The sequence below is a fragment of the Sinocyclocheilus anshuiensis genome, unplaced genomic scaffold, assembly GCF_001515605.1.
Source record: "Sinocyclocheilus anshuiensis isolate Anshui unplaced genomic scaffold, SAMN03320099.WGS_v1.1 scaffold330, whole genome shotgun sequence".
NCBI lineage: Eukaryota > Metazoa > Chordata > Actinopteri > Cypriniformes > Cyprinidae > Sinocyclocheilus > Sinocyclocheilus anshuiensis.
This window is the reverse complement of record NW_015547689.1, coordinates 318,589-331,497: the sequence shown is the minus strand read 5'-3', so window position 1 is coordinate 331,497 and position 12,909 is coordinate 318,589. Positions and strand designations below refer to the sequence as shown.

Sequence of the window (12,909 nt, the reverse complement as noted above, 5' to 3'; positions counted from 1 at the left end):
GATTGATCATATGTCGTCAAGTAGTTAAGGGGGTGGTTCACCCAAAAATGAAAAAGATGCATATTTATATTTATAATAAAATAAAATATGCAATATGTATGATTTTTTTATTAATTATTATATATAATCACTGTTCATAATATAATATGAATGGATAGACATAAATAGAAGAATAAATATTATATATAAATAAATATGTACAGTTATATACATATATTATTTTAAAATGCTGGTTGTTCTGTAGTTTAGTGTACTGCAAAGTTAATATTGTTAATATTAAGATTAATATTGCATTTTTTATTTAATTTTGGTTTAAATTTAATAGTATTCTCAAATGTAATTTTTTATTTCAGTCAGTTTAATATAATTAGTTTAATAGCTAACTATTTGCAGGAAAACACCTTTTCGGTGTCCTTAAAGGCTCTTTTGGGGGTTTACATAAACAGCATTAATGAAGCTTTTTTTTTGCACAATAGATTCATCACAATAATGTTACTCTAGTATATTTTTTCACATTTTGAATGAAGAGTTGTGTGCTGCTGAAATTCAGCAGTTGTACCCTTCCCTTGGGCACTGGGCGCATATTTCGCTGTCGTCTCCTGTGCCACACAAAGCTGTTGCAATTAGCCACAAAGCTGTGTGCCTATTGTCATCTCTGCTGATATCAGCTGCTGATGTAAGCAAGGACACCACCTCAGGTGACCCACACTGAAACAAAGAGCCATGCACAAGGGGGAAGGCCGTTGCTCATCAGCAGACTTATTGACGGACTTCTGCCTGAACCAGTAATGGGCTTAGCAGGCTTCCAGAAGCCCTCTGATGAATGGAGGACAGCTTGAAAATTGTAATGCTCATTTTGGATCAGTTCCTCCATATATTTTTTTTCTGTCCCTGGATAATAGTAAATAACCAGGACAGCTCCCTTACGTCCCTCCTGCTTTCTCTGTGTCTCCTCCCTTCTCTGCGAGAACTTGCTCCAAACCATCTGCCTGATGGGAATCGCAGCATGCAAGGAGTGATGGAAACCCTCCACTTCCCTCTTAATGTCAAATAATAACCTGTAGATATTATTGCTCATTTTGATTGTGTTTTATTTGTAGGCTCATGCTTCATCTCAGGACTCTCTCCTTGAACTATTTGCCTCGAGAACTCAGTGCCCACTTTCAGAGGGGCTTGACAGTTCATGTTTGATAATGGTTCAAACGACGCAGTGGCTCAAGACCTATACAAAGGCTTGCTGTGCAGCAGTAAGTACGGTGTTATTCAAGTAGTTCATTTTTCTGATGGTGGAAGCCCTTTTGAAGGACCTAATGTCAGCGGTATGCTGAGAAGTTTCCTTAGTGATTATGTTAAAGGCCTTGCTGTGCCTTTGTGCCAGATGAACGCCTTTAATGATGGAGAGAGTTTTTTTTTTTTTTTAAGGACTAAAGAGCAGTCTAACACTAACACAGTGTGTTGAAATGGGTCTCCTGACCTCCTAAAGGCTCTTTACCTAAAGGCCTAACAGCAGGGATTGCAAGTAAAGCGTGCTCTCTGCTCTCTGTAGTTCTTGGCTACATTGACTTTTTCACAAACCTCATCAAAATACATTCAGCAAATTTCAGAATTCAAAAATGGTCTCCTTTTTGAATTCATGAAGTGGAATTTGATTAGAAAGGCAAGGTGTGTTCATGTACACTAATGCTATCAATTTCAAACAAGGCTTTTCTCATTTAAGTTGACTGAAATAAGATACAGTAAATTAATAAATAAATAATGGTGATGATTATAAAAAAAAAATAATTTTCAGTGGAGGTTCTGTAAGTAGAATGCTGTAAGTTTAATAATTTAGTATTTTCAAATAATTCTTTATCTCAATATTATTTTATATTTTATTTTATAAATAAATTTAATGTCACATTTTGTTTACTTGTAGCTATTTTTAGCAATCTTATTTTCATTTTATGGTTTTATAATTTTATGTTTATAATATGACTTTATAATTTTCATTTAAAAAAAAATGATAATATCTGTATACTAATTTTATCACTCATAATCAAATTAGACCTTCTCTTTTCATTTGACTGAAATAAGATATTTTTAAGTGGTGGTTCAGTAAGTAGTGTTCTGCAAGTTTTTTTTTATTTTTTTCAATTTTTAATACTGTTTTTCAGATTTCATTTAACATTTTAGTTTTCATTAACATGCCTCATAACATGTTAATTTCAGCAGTTGTTTATTTTATGGTTATTAGAAAATGCAAGATGATAATATTCTATAATATACTAATTTTATCACTCATAATCACTTTAAAATTAGTCTTTTATCTTTTGAGAAGCATTTCCTTTGTATCTGATTTGCAGTCTCCAGAGTTTTTATTGAAGAAAGACGAGATGCAATGACCAGCCTCCGTAAAAATAATATTCAGTAAATGTTTATCACTCTATGAGCACATTTTACAAAAAATCGCTGAATTTTCCAAAATCATGGGACATTCTGTAAATCTAGTCTGGGTTAGAAACAGAAACCAGGTCAGTTCTGGTTCACAACCCACACATATAGTATAGATCTCATATTGTAACTCTGAGGTCCCAGGTTCAAACACTGGAAAGGGCAAAATATAAAGGCCAGGTTACTTCAGGGCGGCTGCCCCCCTTAAGAGTGCACTACAAGTCGCATTGGATAAAAAATTGTTTTCTAAATGCCAAGTAAAAACTAAAATGTTAATCCAGCATTCATACAGTAATTCATTTCTGTGTTTTACTGCTCAGTGACACACTCATGTTCTATTCCAAGAAGCTCTCCATCCAAAAGAAACCGGCGCTCTTGATCTCCATCTTGTGATCCAATGAACGTGCCTCACTCATCTACATTTGCCTAACTCATATACGTAATTGCTTGGTATTCTACACACCATCTGAACCGCTTCTTTCCGTCAATCTCTGATAAATATTGAGGAATACTCAACTGAACCTGAATCATCAAAGCCAACAACTGGATTAGGACTCGATCCTATCTAATCGAGCCGAGAAACGCCAAGTTATGCTTTAAGGGCAAAGTTCTCTAACATCTCTAATGTTTCGTCCCATAACGAGCACCTCTGCATCACGGCTCTCCTGGTGTGTTTGAAGTGCTCTCTGCTTTAAGGTAATGCACCAGGATAAGGGCTCACATTCCCCGTGTTATGCATTCGCTTCCATATTTCAGTCGAGGCATTTCATCAGCTCAAAGCAGAAAGGCAGTCTGAATTCCTCTGTAATATCAGAGGAATTACCTGGAGCGGGAAAAATCTAGGGTGCAGCAGTGATTGTCAGCACCATTTGAAAATGTTCTGTGTTTACAAAGCAGCACACGCCAGCGATTCAGGCATGACCAGTTTAGACATTTTATGATTCTTGAGAGCTGATATTTTGACACAAATCAGATCCCACCACAGAATCATATTCCCTTTCCTCAATGCCAAAAATATCTTGTAATAGAGCTTCATAATCAGTTAGGCTAACAGGCTAAGCTGTTAACTGAAAGTGACATTTGAATAATATGATCCATTTTAGCTTTTGTAATATAATATGATGTGTGATGTGTGATTTAAAACACGTTAAATGGATAGTTCACCAAAATTTATGTTGTCATTTTTCAGTTAATGATTAGAAATGGTATATATTTTTAATATAATAAAACATTGTAATTAAAGGGGAAAATACTGTAATTAAATATGGGAACTAACTTTCTTCTGTGGAACATGAAAGGTAATATTTTTTAGAATGTCTCTATTTATATATTTATTTATTAATGTATGTATTTATTTATATGTGTATGTATGTATGTATTTGGTCCATACAATGATATGTAATGGGGTCCAGTGCGGTTTTGAACCCACTGGCTTTTATTGTATATACAAAAACATTTTTCAAAATATATATTTTTTTTGTCTGTGTGTGTGTGATTTTTTGTGAAATGACATGAGGTTGAATAAATGTTAATTTTTTTTGGATGAACTATCCCTTTAATGAACACATTTTGAAGATTAAAAATATGTATCCATTTCTAATCAGGTACTAAATAGAGTAACCATAGAAATCTCAGTCTTCGATATTGAGATGGTTTTGTTGAGGAAGGTGGATTGGAATCTGTGGTGTTCTTTGTACCAAAGTATTTTTGACATCCCTAATCTTAGCTGTGCGTGATGATGCCCTGTTTGTTTTGATGTGCAAAACATTTGATTTTGTCCTCTTGTCATTGTTTCAAAGTGTTGGTCACTGTTGTAATTGTGTGAAAATGCTTGCTTATCAGTTCCATTTGTTTTTTTTTCCCCCATTTCTCCTTTTTATGCATGCTGTTCCTCCTGTTTCTCTCCTCCTTCCTACACCGCACCACCCCTCCTCATGTGCTCAGACGCTGCGCCCAGCACTGAAGCCGCAGCTCACGGTTGGTACCTCTCCCTCCTTCTTCTGCCAGCACAGCATGGCATTCCCTGCATGCCAGCTGAGTACAGTACGGCACGTAACGGCGACATGCACGGGATGCGGGAATGAAACTAATGTGGATTTGCTGTATATGTGTCTGTCTGTCTGTCCGTATGTCACATCCTTTATCCCTATTGCCATTCATCCACAAAGACCCACCTGTTTGCCATGACGCTCCTCTCAGAGCATTCGCCGTGTAATTCCAGGCCACGTCTCACATCCACCCCACCTGCATGAGCACTTCCCGAGTCCTTGTTGGCATTTTTGACTTCTCACCTTTTCAAGTCCTCACACAGCTCCCAACAGACACTCGTAATCCACCCCGCAATCATTTTTCATGAATTTAAATGACGTCCAAATGACTGTTTTTGATTTCTGAGAAATGAACAGAGAGCCTTTTCTCTACATGATGCAGATGGCGTTATACTCCACCTTGGTGCGCCAGCTCCACACGCAAATCACAGAACGGGGATCATTTGCATAGCTCATGGGCTTTATTGTGTTTTACAATATACCACGAAAGCGATTTCTCAATTCATTAAGCCCTTTATCCCGGCTCTCAGTTTGCAGTGGCAGATGCTTGTGTAAATGTGTTAGATTTAGTATAAAGGCTTTTCGTGATACTGTGTAATTATGTCACCTGAAGACTCGTGAAACACCCTCTAATGATTTAATTAGCCATCATGTTGTGCCTGTTGACCACACCTCAAAATTGACACTTTTCTGCACCCCCGACCACCTCACGAACCGATCGAGTTGAGGCATCGTCGTTTGTTTACATATATCTGCAACTTTCCTTATGGAAAAGGTTAAATCAAATACAAGCGGTAGAACATCTAAAGGTTAGGGCTATTCTTTTGCATGTACATAATTTGGACGTGCCTACAGAATGTGGTCAGCCTTGACTGTGTAGCAGAGCTATAATTGAGCTTTTGTACAGTTCACTGCATTTCTAAATACCATGTCACAAGGCCAATGTTAACCTTGTACAGTTATATCAGCCTGGCAGCAATGTTAAACTGAATCACTGTGCACTTTCCAATAATCCAAAGCAGTTTTTGATCCTACAAAAGGTTTTCGGTCATGCTAAGAGAACACAAGGTGAACCCAGGGGGCTTTGTCTCATGAAACAAATTGGTTTTAAATGTAGTGCTTCTTATTTTTGTGTTCTGTAGTTGTGGCATGGAGCTTTTTTGGTCTGGCTTTTATGTTGTTGCAGTATGGTGAAAAGGGTTAGTCATCTCAGTGCTTCCTGTCCTCTCTCTCATTATCGAAATCGTCAGGAAATGCCTTGTTTGTAAAACGTCAAGCATGCTTCTTCATTCTTTAATCCGACTGTGGAATTGGTGTCCCGACCTGTTGCAAATATGTGTTTCTGCTCGTGTTAAGATGCTTGTTTGTGTTGGAAACGCACCCCGTGGTACAAAACGAGCACAATGCACGAGAATTAAGTCACATTGTTTCCGGAATAAAGACATTTAATCTAGTCTAGCGCAGAGAGAAGCTCATGATGGCAGAGCAAAGTGTCTATGTTTCTCCTCAGAAGATCCTGTCATTTGCATCTTGTCGCACCTTGTGTGTTTTATGTGGTTCACTTTTGTAGCTGATGCACATACTCTGTTTACCATCTTATTTTCCTGGGTGTGCTACTCTCACTGTTCAGGAGATTTCTCTTCTCTCTGATAACAGTCTTTTTTTACCCTCTCTGGTGTAGCCTAGCAACAAGCTGATCAAGCAATAAGTGGGGTTTTCAGCAGAGGTTGAGGTGGGAGGCTGACATAGTGGGCAAGATTCCTTGCTAGAAAAGAAAGCTACAGCAGTGCCACAGAAAGCAGTCTTATTTATGTATTTTTATTGCATTCGTTCCCCTTTTTATTGACTCTTACTCTTTTTGTCTGCACACTATTTTGCAAAATAAATAACCTTGTCGGCTTTGCAAAATATGCACATTTTATAATGGCTTGTGAAGTTAAAGACAACATTAATCCAATATTTATTTAGTTTAATTGATATAGTAGTTATTTACTCTCAGAATAACTTTTGATAGTCTTATTGTGGACAAATTAGCAATATTACCTAGGTTTAGGTAACATTGTTAATGTTATAAACTAAAGATCCACCTATGACTGTCACGATCTGCTACGGTGCGGGAACACGGAGCAAGGAACGAGGAGACCAAGAGTACAGAAACCAAGGAATTTATTCATCTTCACGGGGAATTACACGTCTTGCCACATTAGCGTCCTTCGGGCTTGCCACATTAGCGTCCTTTCGGCTTGCCACATTAACTGCCGGCTGACTGGACTCTGGGAACGGCCGGCTTTCTTGACTCGGGAACTGCCGGCGGAGGTGTTCCGGATCGGAATCGGAGACTCTCCAGACACCGGATGACTGTCTCGGCACATGAGGAAAACAACCACAAAACACGGAACAGAGTCTGACAATGACATTATTGGTGAATATTATTATATCACTATACACATGTATTTATTGATGTAACTGACCTTATGTATTTTAAATATAATGTTATTAACTATTATTTAGTTCTGTTGTGTCTTTTCATTTTCACATGCAAAAGTAAAATGTAATAATAATATATATATACTGTATATATATATATATATATATATTATTTTCATTGTTTTTGTTGTTTGCTGATGTTGTTGTTTTTATTATAATCAATTAATTTAATAATGTAATAATTTATTAACATTAAATATATTCAATATTTACTATAAACTATTATTTTATGTTTGTTTGTTTGTGCATGCTAACCAGCCAAACCATGACCCCTCAATAATATTAACCAATAATATCACAGCTGGATTTTTGTAATACAATCAAATGCGATTGATAACATCAACATTATTTCCCACTGAAATAAGTTTTCTTGAAAAATGTCATGATATGGAAATGAAATGTGTTCTGACAGCCCTTTCGTGTTGTCTTTAACGGGACGTGTTGTGTGGCTGAATATGAATTAAACTGCAGACTAGAAGAAACATGGTTGGTGGGGTCAGATAGATCAAATTCTTATCAGCATGTCAGAAACCCTGTCAAACTCTTACTGTATCATCACACACTAGTATCCTCGGTATTAATCACACCTCACTTCACCTGACCCATTGCGTGTACGGTCACGCTCTTCTCTGCCTGCCTCTCCTCGAGCTGATTTATTGCCATCATGTCACTGTTTTCAAAGCAATATATGTAGATCTCATTTATTTATTTATTTATTTTTTCTCTGGATCTGCAGTGAATTCAGATGAGAAGTGAGAAGCCCATTCAGTATGTCCTCCATTTGGCTCTCTCTTTCTCTTCTCTCTATATATCACTCCATCCAGGCGTACTCCTCATTCCTGTTCATTTCCAAAGAGGATGATTGAACACACTTCACTTATTCTTGTCATTTCAACATCTTTGTTCGGTGTCGCACCACACAACATGTTTGAGGCTGGGTTTGGTAAACATGACGGTGGCGTCTTTTGATGATGTGCTTTAAGTAACAATGCGGCCAAGAGCCTGTAAGAAACCAGGTGTAAAATAACTGCTTTATTTGCCCATGATTGCGACAAATGGAAAATCACTCCACTCTGGCCGACCAGTTTGGAGGACTATTTGCTCGCAATTATAAAAGTAAAACTTTTCAATCCTCGTTCTCAATATGACCGAGTCTGCCTTTTCATAAAGGAGCGGGTCTTTTCAGTAGGGATGTAATAATGGCTTTCATTTTTCTCGTTACTTTGGCCACACCTCTGTCACACTTTTCATAATGGCAGAAATGAATTAAATCTACATTTTTGTCCTATGAATGCTAAAGAGAATGTCTTTTGTGAAACAAAGCCTCTAAAATAAAGCAGGCTTTAAAAAAGGATGAATGAAAATCTGTGAGTGTCGCACATGGTGCTAAAATTAAGCAAGGGCTTATTTAAGCCTATCTCTCCCTCGCTCTTTCACCGGTAAATCTAAGCCACTGTTTGACATGAACTTAGCCACCTCTGATGTGAAGCTGTTTTATATGCCAATGTTAACTGCCTATCCCTCATCCTCTCAAAGCAGTCGCCATGACGATTCCCCTGTCTGTTATGGCATAGTAAAGCCTGTGTTACTTAACGTCTCGTTTTCAAACACTCTGATCTGTATTCCTTTCATGCATAAGAAAAGACAGCACACAAGAAAATGTCTGAATCTGAGAGGATGTACATGGAAATGAGAATATGCATCTACTGATTGCCTTTGCAAATAATTCTCCTTAGTTCTTGTCCTCTAAATTGATTGGGTGAGAGGTTTTCTGAGAGCGCTGATGTTGTTGATGAACGCAATGGAACTTTTACTTTGTAGCACTCCACTTGTTTCAGTCTGAGATGCTGAGCAACATGTGACGGTTCATCCTACTTCAGCTTTTTTTTTTTTGGGACTGTTGAACTATTTTCATTGGCAGAGCAAAAATAGTATGGAAACTGTATTCGTCTAAAATACATTATACTCAGTATTTCCCAAAATGAAAAATTCTGTCATGTCATGAAGTTGAATGACTTTCTTTTCTTTGTGGAACAAATACACTGGAAGTTAGTGGAGTTCAGTGTTGTTTTGGACCCCATTGGCTCTCACTGTATGCACAAAAACAGTTGAAATATTCTTTAAAATATCCACAAAAGACAGAAAGTTGTATATATTTGGAACAAAATAAGGTAAATTGTAAATGAGTAAATGATGACATTTCATTTTTGAGTGAACTATTTTTTGACATCTTTTATAGAACTTATTTATGAATCAATCATGCTGGAATTCAATTAAGTTCTTAAATATTGTTTATATTTTTTGGCTTATTGGCTTATACAAAATATTGTACTCATACCCTCAAAGACTGATCAGGCAGAGCATCCGTATTCATCCCCCTCCGTCAAATGCACCATTCTGCATTTGTGTTCTGATTATACTCATTGATAAAGCTCTGACAGACGGTGCCCTCTGTTCGCGACAGTTGTATGTTGTGGTCATCTGAGGCCTGGTCTTCTTGCTCCATCTGCAAAGATGAGCATTTGCTCTTTCATCACTGGTCTGTCCAGCGGGCTTGAAAGGGCAGTGCCGTTAACAGCTCTGGAGCCATAGCATTAGACGATGCCCCCCTCGCTCCCTAATCCTCCAGTAGGAGAGGTGAACGGGATGGAAAGGACACACCTGCCAACACGCTTGTCAGCCTTAGCCCAGGAGGAGAAGATAATTGAGCAGATTCTGAACCACAGGGAGCGCCATAGCAGAATACAGTGGGATAATGACCACTTTGTTCCCAGCTGGTCTGCAGCAGGTGAAGCAGAAGAGTTGGCGCCTTTAATGTCCCCGAATTGTTACATTTGGATGCCATCACGACCAGGGCTTTCATCAATCAACAGGAATGAGTTCTTCTGCAGCTTCAAGGGTCGCCTCCTTTGCAGACTTTTTCAGAGTCTGCCTTTACTCCCTTTTTCTCTCATATCTCTTCTTTTGCAGCCACACATGCTTAGTTTGAGCGAGTGATGTATGGCTGCCAGTGGTGCTTTGCTGCAGTGTGTAGTGTTTCTGATGAGCGGGGTTTGGAGTAATGCTGGCGTGTGAATGGCTGAGGCAGGGCTCCGAGGCACCTTCAGGACTGCCTGCAGGGGCCTTGCAGGTGACGCGCATATGCTGCAGTAATTAGTCTGAGAGTTGCGCAGCATTAACAGAAGCAGAGGATTTGGGATGGCAAAGGCACACCTTTCTCCGCTCGGCACTCTCCTCTACTGACTAGTAAGTAGGAACATAGAGAGCCAGCACACATGGGCCAGTCTAGACGGAAGAAATAACGTGGGTTTGAGATGGCTTCGATCTCCCAGCAGACACAGACAGTCTCAGTACTCCAGCCTAATTGGAAATAACATTCCTCATTTATGCAGCAGGGCTCAACGGTAAGGATTTTTTCTACGTGCCCTGCCAACATTTTGACTAGCTTTTACACACACAAAAATATGAATTTGTATTGTTTTTATTATTTTAGTTTTACATTTATATTTTTCCATTTCTAATTTGATGTGTAGTTTATATTTATTTTTTATATGTATTTATTATTTATTTTATATTTTTATTTTTATTTATTTTAAAATATTTCAAATTTAATTTATTATTATACATAATGTACAATAATAATAATAATTTTCTAATTAAAAAGTTATGTGAAAATATACAATTAAAATAATTATAAATATCTAATTATACAGGTGCATCTCAATAAATTAGAATGTCGTGGAAAAGTTGTATTGAGTACATGTACAGTAAATGAACATACTTTCCAGAAGGCCAACTGGTCTTGGCCAATTGGCCAATTGGTCTTATGAAGTATTCTAATTTGTTGAGATAGTGAATTGGTGGGTTTTTGTTAAATGTGAGCCAAAATCATCACAATTAAAAGAACCAAACACTTAAAATACTTCAGTCTGTGTGCATTGAATTTATTTAATACACGAGTTTCACAGTTTGAGTTGAATTACTGAAATAAATGAACTTTTCCACGACATTCTAATTCATTGAGATGCACCTGTACATTTGACATTTTTTACTTAATCACAATTTTTTGCACTTTATTATTATATTATATGTTCTCCTCTTGATTGGCATTGTGCAACATGCCTAAACATTTGCTCATTATTTAAAGGCTGCGTCTTCCAATTTCTCTTCCAAGAGTTGACTGCAAGAAATTGTTTTCCTAAAAGGTGCATTAGCACTGTTAATAAGTGCTATTATTAAGTGAAACTATGTTGTCCATCCTGCCTCTTTTATCTAGCAATTAAGTGTCCATGGGCATTAATTAAGTCTCACATGAAACATAACTCTTAGTAGTCCAGCTGGCTGAGGAAAAAATAAATGTTTGAACATCTATAATCTCCTCCCCGCTGTCTATATAACTATAGCCGGCCAGAAAGCTCACGCTGGGAGCAGGGGAACTTTTCTCTCTCCAGCTCATGCATTGAAGCTAGAGCAGACTTACCTTTTATGTGAGAACTGTATTAGATGGACACCTGTGCGGGCGTCCTCTAGTCAACCAGGCAAAGGTTTTCATTTACACCACCAGGAAGTGGTTTACCTGCTGCGATGGAGATACAGCATAGCACCGTTAGCCCTCAAAGCAACAGAAATTCGCTTGAAGCCACACAAATGAGGTTGCAGGGGCTCTGCCAGATATGTACCCCTTACATGACATGGTATGACATTTTATTCAATGCTTTCTCCCTACTGTCGCAAGGCTCATTGTGGAATTCAAAGCCATTTATTCGGTGGCTCTGATAAAGTCAGCGAGAGGGCGGGAGGCAGATCTCTGCTCCATGGATGACCCTGGCCTGTTGAGTGGAGTTTGCGCCTGCGCTCTGCCCGAAGCGATCGGATGCTGTCTGGCTCTGTCGGTTTCCTGGCGACTGAGGGGGAAGAATTAACACTGATCCCTAAGCTCGAGGGAAATGAGGGAAGCGGCATCTGAGGAATACACCCATCTCGCCCGTGGCTTTGTACGGTTCCCTGGGAGGGACATCTTATCCTGGATTAGCTCTGACAAACTTCACTTCCCCTGCTTCTCACAGAATGGAACAACGTGAGTCCCTTGTGCCGAATGTGTTGTTCCCAGATTTGCATAATGCTGGATTGTTGTGAATGCGAGTTAGTTCACAAAAGCAGCCGAAGCAGCCTGAGGATTTATTGATGTTTGAAGGGCAGACGAAGAGAAGCCAAAGAAAAAACATGGCCGTAGTGAAAGTACAAATGATCAAGCATCTCTTAACCAAAGGATCTGGTTCGTCGTCCGCGAGTACGCCTCAGGCGCACCTGTCAAGCTCAAAATCCGTGGCATCTAAGCAGCTTGTAAAGGTTGCCCTCATTCCATGTCCTGCCTCCGAACGCGCCCCATGGCCCAGTTCTGTCCGCCTCTGTGTACTGTGACTATAAATCAGCAGAGGCTGCCGTGCGTGTCAGCGCTGACAGAGCTTGAGGTGGGAACTGACAAAAAGGAGTGGCTGCAGTAGCAGGGATGATAAACAGACAGTACGGAAAAAAGGAAAGGGTGACCTGGAGATGTTCCTCGACTCCTTGTGGGATGTTTCCTACCTACGATGCTTTTGTCTCTCCAGTCTCTTGCCATCATGAAGTTCGTTTTGAAATAATTACTTTGTTAATATGTTTAAGTGGAAACCTTTCGGAATGGCCCCGGAGATGCAGCATCTTCAATTTGCCGATATCCATTGCCCTTAAAGTACATTATAACTTCCTATGTTTAGAAACACTGAAATACCTTCAGGTAAAATACATTCAAATCCAATTTTATTGCACAAGACTGCTGCATACGCATTAACTCCAAGTGGCTATAGCAAAATTGAGCATTATACATAAGCCTCTGATCGGGGTGACTGCAACACAGGGGGTCAATGAGATTTTTAATTACATTTCCATTACAGCACAGCACTGC

At 38.7% G+C, this 12,909-nt stretch overlaps 1 protein-coding gene across 4 annotated transcripts in view; it reads left to right on the top strand.

Annotated features, from left to right (window-relative positions):
- LOC107703515 (cell adhesion molecule 1-like) overlaps positions 1-12,909 on the top strand; it is a 345,884-nt gene that overhangs the window by 323,950 nt on the left and 9,025 nt on the right. For 2 of the 4 annotated variants that reach the window (XM_016506153.1, XM_016506152.1), the window contains one exon: positions 4,375-4,407. The exons of the other annotated variants lie outside the window; for them this stretch is intronic. In XM_016506153.1, coding sequence (XP_016361639.1) covers positions 4,375-4,407 — 33 coding nt within the window. The remainder of the gene's footprint in view (positions 1-4,374; positions 4,408-12,909) is intronic. 4 annotated transcript variants of the gene reach the window in all.